The 11058-nt window shown below is 43.0% G+C and overlaps 1 protein-coding gene across 5 annotated transcripts in view; it reads left to right on the top strand.

The window, feature by feature from the left end:
* LOC147016729 (3',5'-cyclic-AMP phosphodiesterase 4C-like) overlaps positions 1-7809 on the top strand; it is a 171456-nt gene extending 163647 nt beyond the window's left edge. For all 5 annotated transcript variants that reach the window (XM_085847863.1, XM_085847861.1, XM_085847860.1 and 2 more), the window contains one exon: positions 5988-7809. In XM_085847863.1, coding sequence (XP_085703989.1) covers positions 5988-6926 — 939 coding nt within the window. In that variant the 3' untranslated portion in view covers positions 6927-7809. The remainder of the gene's footprint in view (positions 1-5987) is intronic.
* The last annotated feature ends 3249 nt before the right edge of the window (positions 7810-11058 follow it).

The following is an 11058-nucleotide window of genomic DNA, read 5'->3' as shown; positions in this document are numbered from 1 at the left end:
GGGAGGGAAGATCAGAGAAAAGGCAGGGGATGCAAGGACGGAGAGAAGACTGTGTAAGACAGACCACAGACCTGCCTGTGGTGAGATATTGAGAGACCCAAAGACTCAGCCTCACCATGGGAGATACCAATGATCCTAAAAGCCTTAGTTTCCACAGCATGAGGCCGAGAAAGGTGCGAGGCAGGAGTACCAGCCAGGAGGAGACAGCAGTACTCCATCAGGCTGTGGATGAAGGCTTTGTATGTGGTTCGGAGCTCAGGCGTGCCAAGGAAGGACTTTGCATGACGGAAGATGCCAGTCGGCGACTGGCTTTGGAGGCCAGCTTGGAAAGGTGGCTTTCCCAGGAAAGATCATGGCTGATAGTGTGACCCAAAAGCTTGAATGAAAGGACTTCTTCAAGAGGATTGTCGAGTTAATGATGATATTATTATTATTATTATTATTATTTTACAAGCAAATACAACCCGTCGCTTCGCTGACGGGGACAATAAGGGGGGAGTGACAGGAGAAAGAAGGAGGGAGAGAAAACTTTCATATTACAGTTCCTGAAAATTTGTGGGAACATGAACCAAAAGCAAGTACAGTTAGTCCTCGCTAACCGGAAGTTCGCATATCGTAGTTTCGATTATTCGTAATTTAGTTTTAATGACCAATTTTTCAATTATCGCAAACATTTTATGCCTATCGTAATGTCATTGCAAGGAAAAACGCAAAAAAAGTTTCAAACTGCCTGCAAAAAACAACAATCACACAGGATGCGCATAAACACACTTTCACTTTACTGCGCATGTACTGTATGCTGTACTGTACGTATTCTCTTCACGCTCGCCTGCATACCTTCCAGTATGAATCCCAAGCGACCCGCAAGTCTTTTGCCGAGCACACCTCGTTTCAAGAGACAACGAAAGGCTGTCACATTGAAGGTGAAATTGGATATAATTAAAAGACATGAACGAGGTGAAGGGACAACGGAAATCGGCCGCGCGCAGCAATCGCTGCATCGACTGTACATTCGATCGTTCAAAGTTCGGCAAAGATAAAGAAAATATCACAGATTGCGACCAGTTCGAGTGCAACGACACTAACGAGAATGAGAGATGGTGCCATGCACAACATGAAGCGTTTATTATGTGTGTGGATAGAAGATCAAACTAAACGTCGCATGCCTTTATCTCTTGCTGTGATATAAGAAAAAGCGCGTCGTTTGTGGAACGATTTAAAGAAGAAACAGGAAGCTGAAGGAAAGGGTGAAGGCGCAGAGACCTTCACAGCTAGCTGAGGCTGGTTCATGAGGTTTTGTCATCGCGCCAACCTCCACAACCTGAAGTGTAGCGGTGAGGCAGCAAGTGCGGACCATGCTGCCGCATCAGAATTTCCAGCAAAGTTGAAGAAGATGATTGAGGAGGGGGGTTACTCACCGAGGCAAGTCTACAATATTGACGAAACCGGATTGTTTTGGAAAAGAATGCCCTCCCGTACATACATCGCACGAGAAGAAAAGACTGCTCCAGGGTTTAAAGCAGCAAAGGACAGGCTGACCTTATTACTCGGTGGAAATGCAGAAGGGGATGTAAAACTCAAGCCGCTTCTTGTTTACGTTTCTGAAAACCCACGAGCGCTAAAGGATTGCCTCAAGCCACAACTTCCCGTAATATGGCGGTCAACTACAAAGGCTTGGATGACTGGGGCATTGACCCACGATTACGTGATCAATTACTTCTCCAATCATGTTGAGAAGTATCTCCAAGGAGAACAACATTGACAACAAATCTTTGCTGCTTGTAGACAATGCTCCTGCCCATCCTCAGCAAATGGAAGACTGGTGTGAAAACGTGCAGGTAGTATTTTTACCACCAAATACTATCTCACTTTTACAGCCTATGGATCAGGGAGTTATTGCTGCTTTTAAAGCCCATTATGTTAAACATACCATGCTGCAGCTTATCAAAAAAATTTATGAGGACAAGCTATCAATCAAGGAGTTTTGGCGAACATACAACATAAAAATGGCTTTGGAAAACATTAAGGATTCATGGGCAGAGGCGAGTGCCTCCACAATGAACGCTGTGTGGAAGAAAGTGTGGCCAGAGTGTGTCCACAATTTCACGGGGTTTGCTGATGTTCCGTTGATTACAAGTCAAATTGTAGACCTGGCGCAGGAGGTTGGTTTGAAGAGGTTGACGAAGAGGACGTGGATGACTTACTGGAGTCTCATGCAGAACCCTAAAGCAATAAAGATCTTATGGAGTTGAAACAGCAGTGGGATCTTGAGGAAGAAGAAGATGCTGTGACACCTTCATCCAAGCATCTCACCATGAAAAACCTCAGCCAAATCCTCAGCTCGTTTGAAAATGCCATAGAATTTGTTATCGAGCAAGATCCAAATCTTAAAAGGAGCACTGATTTTAGCTGTGTTGTTAATGATGCCCTTTGTTGCTACAAGGAACTTTATGCAGCAAAGAAAAAGAAAGTCATCCAGCCCACTCTCCATGCATTTTTCAAGCCAAAAGATGCAGCACCAACTCCATCCACCATCCAGGATGCTCCTTCAACCAGCTGCCAAGAGACCGTTCCCACTGGTGAAGAAAGTGACAGCACAGTGTCAAGTGAAGAGGGGGACGATTCTGCCACTCCGCAAGTGACTTGTCCACCGCAATCAACTCCGTTCCTCCAGCCTCGGGGTAAGTCGCCACGACTCGAGGAGTGTGTTTTGTTTATTTGTGTTTATGTCCAAAAAATTTCGAGCCAAAAACACATCCCCCCTTTAACACATTGGTTTCTATGGGAAAATATGTTTTGTTTAACACAGTTTCGCTTATCATAAGGTTTTCCAGGAACGCAACCCTTGCGAAAAGCGAGGACTTACTGTACTGAAAACATGGAAGTAGCGCTCACATTCGACCTAATGATCTCATCGAGCGTGAACATCTAAAAAGCGTGAATGTGAGCGCTACTCACATCTCGATGTGAGCATCCCCACGCACACAACATGCCTTCACACAAATTGTGAAGTTTTCATTGACGTTTCTGCAAGTTTGAATGGTTACTGTCTGCACATAAGCCTCAACTGTTGCCTTCAGATCAGGTTCAGATCTGGGGTGTTCCTTGTCGATGTTATCCTTACAAGCTCCCCAGAGGAAAGAAAATCCACCGGATTAAGGCCAAGGCTGTGTGGAGACCATTCATTTCCACCCACAAACTGAGAGCTCATCCGAATTTTTGATGCAGAAAGGCAATTGTTTCTTTGGCTGGATGCGGGGTAGCACCATCTTTCATGAATCACTGTCGCCGGAGGGCTGGAGTGCTCATCGATTGTTTCAAGTTTTCATAAAATGCTGACAATCGAACGGTATCTTTCTTCATTGGTGGTAACTGTTCTTCCGTTGTTGTCTTCAAACCAATATGGCCCAAACACACCTCTGTAGCTGACAGCCACAAAAGCAGTGACTTTCTGACCTTTAAGCGACTTCTCTTCAAACTCATGTTGGCGTTCACTTCCCAACAAAATGTTGTTGTGTGAATTGTCAACACCATTAACGTGAAAGTGTGCCTCATCACTGAACCACACATTGTCAACCCAGTTTGGGTTTCCCTCCATCTTCTGTTGGAGCATCTCACACATTGTGACTCGTGCTGCTTTATCCCCATCGGTCAATTTATGGACTGTTGTGATGTGCTAAGGAAAGAGGTTTAAATCTTGTTTCATTATTCTTCTGATACTGCTGGGAGTGAGACCCAGTTCAGCCGATCTTTGTCGATGCGATTTCTTCGGACTTTACATGACTGACTCACAAACTCGTTCCACGTTTCCTTCACACCGTACACTTCTTGGGCGGACCAGACCTTCCCTTGTTAATGTTGAGAATCGTCCCTTCACTTTCGAACTTTTTCACAAGTTTCCAAGGGGCTGGTTTGCTTGGCTTGTTTCTGGGATGCACTCCATATTCAGTACAGAACCTCGTCTAGATGGAAGCAATTGATTTGGTCTCAAAATACCACTTGGCAATGTTTACTCTTTGCTCCGTAGAAAACGTCATTTTTTTCCGGAGAATAATTTGGTTATGCTTGAATGACTTCCCCAAACATCATTGATCACTCCTGCAAAACAAAAAATATGAATGGTAATGACAAAGTACAAAGGTCATTTGAAGTGGTTAACCTTTTATTGACACACCCTGTATATCAAGCCACAGAACACAAAATGTCAATCTATATTCTCTATAGTCTATGCCTTCACAGCTAGATCATGGCAAACATGTTAGCAAACATCCCCCTCCCCCCCCCCCACTTTCATTCCATTTCATTGAGGATCTGAAATTAAATTATTCTCACACTGAAACCAACTCAACTTGACACTTCTGACTTACTAAAATCAGACTCTCAGTTTTGTCAGTCACCCTCGTAGCTCCATCATAAGGCTCTTAAGGAAAACAAACAAAAATGGAAATGTGGAAACAAATTTGAAGCAATCTGTCAACGGAACCCGACGAAGTGCATTGCTTATCATGCTCAGCTATGCCTGTACCTCTCGCGTTCTAGCGAGGGAAGGGTATTCCAACATGGTGGCGACTTGGTCCCAGAAGTGCGTGCTGCACGTTCGCTCCAGTTATATCTACAGCGCAGTGGGTGATCCGCACTGATGTCTGTATATTATCTCACTGATATGTATACGTGTATTTTGCTTTCTTTATAAACTCTTATATATTCCCCCTGAAAAAAACAACCAACAGAAATAAAGACAAAAAAAACATTTTAAAAAAATGTGAAAACATAGAGGGATGAGATCTCAAAAAAACAACCTAACAAGGAAGGAATGACACCATGTTACAATACCACAATAGGACACCACAATTCTCTTATAGATTACCACCACGACACCTTTTGTTGTGGGATTATGATGGAACAATCGTGTGTGTGTGTGTGTGTGTGTTTGTGTGTGTGTGTGTGTGTGTGTGTGTGTGTGTGTGTGTGTGTGTGTGTGTGTGTGTGTGTGTGTGTGTGTGTGTGTGTGTGTGTGTGTTTGTGTGTGCGCGCGCTCCAGCCCTCGGCCTCGATCTGGTGCGAGTGTTGCATTCATGTGGCTTTGTGAATGTCCCTCATCCTTGGGGCAAATTTGTTGAAGACACAAATTACCTTGCAAAATAAAATTTACTTTTGTGTGCCTGAGACAGGTTCTGCAAAGCCAAATCGGTGTTACGCAAGGTTTTGCACCGGGTTATTCGACCTTTGCATTTTCCTTGTTTATTCAGTGTGCTGGTGACAACTTGCGACGTTTTGCGAAAGACACCGTGGGATGTTTAACACCAACCAACTAATGTTAGCAGACAGGTCCACAGCTTGATATCTATCTGAGTGACAGCACAAACATTGATTTAATGCCCCCACTTGTGAATCAGCTGTCCAACAGTTTATACCGTAATTGTGTGTCAGAACGGTTTTTAAATTCTGGCACGACACTTATAACAAATAAAATGTCCAGGTGATTACAAAGTAACAAATATACCATCTCACTTTTCTTACTGATATGTGTGCTTTATATTATGTTTCTCACACTTTGCTTAATTTCAGGAATTAAAATAATGGTGTCGAATCTTGCACAACCAAGGGTTTTGTGTGGCGTATATATGTACGTACGTATGTATGTATACGTATGTAAGCATTAGAAAGAGGAACTCAAAGATTTGTGGGCAAGCAAGGGGGGATCGAGGCACAATGCAAATGAACAAATATTAGCCATGTCGTGTTATTTATCAACTCCACTGCACTGCATTCCACTCTGACTATTTGCCTTGCAATCAAACATAATTGCATTATTAGTGATGCAATATTCACTTGAAATAACCACTCGGATGTTATATTAAAGCAGTCACTGTGCTTGTTATTTACTGACCTTCAATTATGAAATTGCCATTTGTCACTGCAATTTTATTCGCAGTAATTGCATTTAATACATTTCCTTTTTCACCTCTCTTCCATGCCCCTGTTAGGTGGGCTTTATAGATTACATCATCCATCCCCTGTGGGAGACTTGGGCGGATCTTGTGCAACCAGATGCACAGGAAATGTTGGATGCACTGGAAGAAAACAGGGACTGGTACCATGCCATGATACCGAGCAGTCCTTCACCACCACCGGCAGATTCAAGCCCCTCAAAAAATCCTGAATTCAATTCCTCAGATGATATTCTGGAGAAAGGGGATTCTACCTCACCTGAAAACACCACCAAGTTCAAACTGAACCTTGAAGTTGATGAAGAATCATCTTCTACACCGCCTGATGTGGATGAAGAGGGATGTGCAGAAGGGGAAATGGCTGAGGACAGAGAGGAAGAGGAAGGAAAATATACTGAGCAAGAGGGAGAGGCTGTAAAAGATGGAGAGGATGATGGCGATGGAAAAGATGGAGAGGATGATGGCGATGGAAAAGATGGAGAGGATGATGGCGATGGAAAAGATGGAGAGGATGATGGCGATGGAAAAGATGGAGAGGATGATGAAGTAGATGGAAACAGAAAAGATGATGTTGGAGGTGCAGATGATAACAAAGAAGGGGCCATTGACAAAGGAGAATGTCGGGACAGAGAAGACAAGGGATGGTACACAAACAGTCAAGATGATGACGGAGTAAGAGGAGAGGAAAAAGTTGATGGAGGATGGGACGGAGATGGAGTAGATGAGCAAGAGGATGACACAATAGGAGAGGAAGAAGGAGGTGAGGACAAAGGAGGAGGGAATGAGGATGATGAAGAGAAAGGAGAGGATGAAGATGGAGAAAACACAGATAAAAGAAATGAAGGAGATGAAGATAAAACTGAAGAAGAAGAAGCAGAAGAAGAAGAAGAAGAAGAAGAAGAAGAAGAAGAAGAAGAAGAAGAAGAAGAAGAAGAAGAAGAAGAAGAGGAGGAGGAGGAGGATGGAGAAGAATAAGAAAACTGTTTAACTTCGAGGTGTGAAATGCAATAGAACACAGCAGCTATAACAGTCAAGTCAAGACCCTCCAATGGAAAATGATGGATCTCTTAAACACTTGAGATGGATCTTGTATAAATGGGATGGACATCTGAACATGAGTCAGCTGATTACTCTTTTCTTTGAACTCTGGTTTTGACTGTTGTTTCCCAGCTTTTACACCTGATCCAAACTTCAAAGTGAATCTCAACTGCAGTCACAATTTGCACAGAACCATAAAACAAGGCAGTCGATGTATCATTGTGTTGTGGACTACAGTCCATCGATGTTTCACTGAGCACATGATCAACCTTCCTTGTAAAACCGCAAACCCCCTTCTCCATTTCCAGTACAATCTCATTTCATTTCATTCCCCCTTTTCAATATCAGCCATGCTCGATTTCTCTCTTACATTCCTCTTATTGTTGTAGTTGTTTATTCCTGATGTAGAAAAAAAAATTGCTTATTTAAGTTTTACAAACTGATATCCCTATTATTTAATTGAATCTAAATCATAGCATGCATCATCATCCACCCATGAAGGTTCGAGAGAAACAGCAGTGTTATTGGGTTGAAGTTTTGCAGACTGCTTTCCTTGAACAATCAGACCGAAATACAAGATTATGTGAAGATGTCTTTTGAACCGGAACATTGATAAAAATGCAGTAGTCACAATCGGCCTGAACCATCACAACAGAGACAAAACATAATGGCATCCAAGATGGTAATTGATGATCATTTTAAGACCCCCAAAGCAGCACTTCCTAGCATGACAACTCTCTAAGTATTATTTGGATATTGGCTGCCGATATGCAATGACAACTGGACATGAATATATATATATATATATATATATATATATATATATATATATATATATATATATATATATATATATATATATATATATATATATATATATATATATATATATATATATATATATATATATATATATATATGATTCAAGCTCTATTCACCAATTAAAAGGAATGGAAATACGTATAAATTGTAAAGGTTAACACGTCATGGGAAGGTTTTTGAGCCTCAATTACACAAAATGAAAGTCTCCCTCTCCCCTTCCTGGAATTAATCATGCAATCTGATCAGATTTCCACCAGATCGAATGACAAATCAGAGATTTATTTCCTATTTTCTATGTCTCGATATCAAGCAAGTCACCTGTTGACCTGACCCAATGGTTAGGGTTCGATCTTGCAATCAATGTCAGGCTTTAATGACCACTCTGAGATGGAAGTTGTATTTTGCAAAATCATCACGAAAATGAACCATGAAGTGCTTTTCTTTAATTCCTCCATGCTAGTAAGCTTTGTGCAATTTCAGTTGATGGATGAACAATCATGACTACAGTCTCTATAATCGAGTAGAGGCACAAAGAAAATATGTGCAAGAGTGAAGTGGAGAAAGGTTGGTGGGTAAAGTGGCCCAAACCAATAATGATACAATGACCAGCAATTAATAACCCAATCAAACTTGGCAAACACGACCAGAGGTCCGACAGATAGCTGTTTCACACAATATGACAAAACGTACATGGTTTTTTTTTTTTTGGTCAAAGCGGTGAAGTCAGCACAAATTGTATGCTTCTTGCTGCAAGACACATGAGTTGAAAGCAAAAGAAATCTAATTTTGAAAACCGAGTTGAAATCGATGGAATTTTGAGTGGACCGAAATGCTGGAACGAGCACACGACTTGTGAGGCAGGTAAAAGTTTGGATCTCCGCATCACCTGACAGCATACGCAGTGAGAGACAGAAACTGCCAACAAGACAATGAAACTGGAATCGTTTTTATTGGATGTAAACTAAGATGGAGAGATTTTATTTTTCTTTTTGTTACAAAACACCAAGTCTTAAAACCGTGCATTGTATACCTTGTAAATATTATCCCCCCAACCGCCCTTTCCTCCTCACTACCCTTCTGGAGTATTTATTGAATCCTTGTGTTGTGTTCCCCACCCATTGAGTCCATGATTTTTTTTTTTACAGAATTAAAAATTCAATGAAAACAGGAAATGTGATGATTTTTGCTTTAGCTCTGCAGGTGTCAGGCAGTGTAACCTCTGATGCCAAAGGATGTCCAAGGAGACCAGACCACTTGTTCACTGTTTTCAGGAGGAATTTGTTCATGGTCCCGGTAGTAACTCGCATACTCGATGTGAAAGGCAGCGTGGGGTTAGCGTCCACCAACGACTAGTGCCAGCAGGTTCTCCGGCTTAACGTCCTTCCGATAGACGGTGCACACGTTGATTAATCGCCCAACATGTGAAACAGCAAGGTGACAGTTTTTAGCTGGGTCGGGATTCAAACCCAGACTCAAGAGCTCAGAATACCTCCAAGCTATCAGAGATGATGTCTCCAACTCATATGGCAGGAACGAATGGTAACCCAACATTTGGAGGTCAAATAACTGATTGCAAGTAGCAATTGATGCCTTTCAACACTTTCCAGCATATTAAAATATGGTAGTTTATACAAGAGTTAAACATCAATATTTCAACAAGTACAAGATAACTTCACACATGTTTGCTGACAAAGTTTAACTCTGAACTGGGTGATTTTGAGCTTTCCCTGACTGGGTTTGGCCATCGATGCTCCGATGAACTTGAAAATTTGCACAAACATTGATCATTACGTAATGGTAAAAGTTTTTTTTTCATGTTAATTTATATTTTCTTGTTTTTCTATAATTATTCAGTATGTCTTAAACAACATGCTATAACACTCAGAATAAATTACAGGCCAATTAATTTACACAATCAGTGTCTTAATGGATGTAACCCTTATTTACATGTGGTTCTTGTCCATAAACATATGCAAAAAGTGTTTTTTTAAGGACATGTGATTACTAATTGTCATGACACCTGAACGGTAAGGTAAGTGTGATTTGGATGTATTGTTGCGGGGCTGGGTGTCGGCTGTGAGCACGACCGTGAGATGGAGCCGAAGAGTCGACTCTGCCGATCACCCGGAATTTAGATCGTACTTCTTCGGAAAACTCCGAGAAGTACGGGTCCCTTATCAGACCATGAAGCGTCAATATTTCTACCACGTGGTATAGGGTTATTTGCCAATTTTCCAAATACCTAGATATCCATGTGGCGTTTACAGAGTCTCCACACCCTTGACGGCACCCGTACGGAACGAGCCGCTAGCGCACTCGAACCGCGTGTGACCCTAGCGGACGATCACCAAAGTCCTGTCAGTCCAAGTATCCCCTTACGGCGGCACAACGGCCTTGTTAATTTTCCAACATGCAGCACCCGAAGCCAATGGAGGAAGGGACACAAATGAGCTGATACATTTCACAAATGGGGGTATTTATTAACAATAGGCAGGGAGGGGAACACAGAAGGGCAGAGTTATCCGAATATTGATAAGCACGTATGTACAGCAAGGCACTAAACAATTCATTAGTTACTATACTGGTTCCACAAACACACACATGCACACACCCAAAAGCATCGGACCAAAAGTGGTCTTTATTGAGGCCTGTCTCGGACCTGTCCACCTCGCGTGGTCTTCGCGATCTTGTGGGGGACGGGACTCGAACTCGCAACCACGACCATCTGCAGGGCCCTCGTCGACGACCACTCACTGTCCCTGGATGCCAGGTTCGAAACTGCCTCGACTGAAACACCCTCTCCCAACAGGGATGTCTCACACACGATCCTCTGAACTCGCGAATGCTGCTGGCACGAGCACACCGTCTCTCCCTCTCCCTCGTCCAGACCACCCCTGCTGTTTGTGCTCAGGCACGAGAGACCTCCTTTTTTCGCCACTCGCCTTCTAATTGGACGGTCCGTTCTCGGACGACTCGTCGCGGCCTCCCGATTGGCCAGGGCCGAACACTCTATCTGGCTAAGGCAGAGCCAGCCTGTGGTGCTGAGCTTCCTGGTTGGACAAGGGGCACACCCCTGCCCTTCTGGGTGGAGTCTCGATCTGAGGTGATGAGGTTCCTGGTTAGACAAGAGACACGCCCCTGCCCTTCTGGGCAGTCTCAATCCGAGGTGAAGAGGTTCCTGGTTGGACAAGGGGCATGCTCCTGCCCTTCTGGGCGGAGTCTCGATCTGAGGTGAAGGAAATCTCCA

This window comes from Eptatretus burgeri, chromosome 11 (genome assembly GCF_056783735.1).
Source record: "Eptatretus burgeri isolate ZD-2024b chromosome 11, Ebu_testis_v1, whole genome shotgun sequence".
Taxonomy (NCBI): domain Eukaryota; kingdom Metazoa; phylum Chordata; class Myxini; order Myxiniformes; family Myxinidae; genus Eptatretus; species Eptatretus burgeri.
The sequence above is the reverse complement of the archived record's forward strand: the minus strand, read 5'-3'. Positions and strand labels throughout refer to the sequence as shown.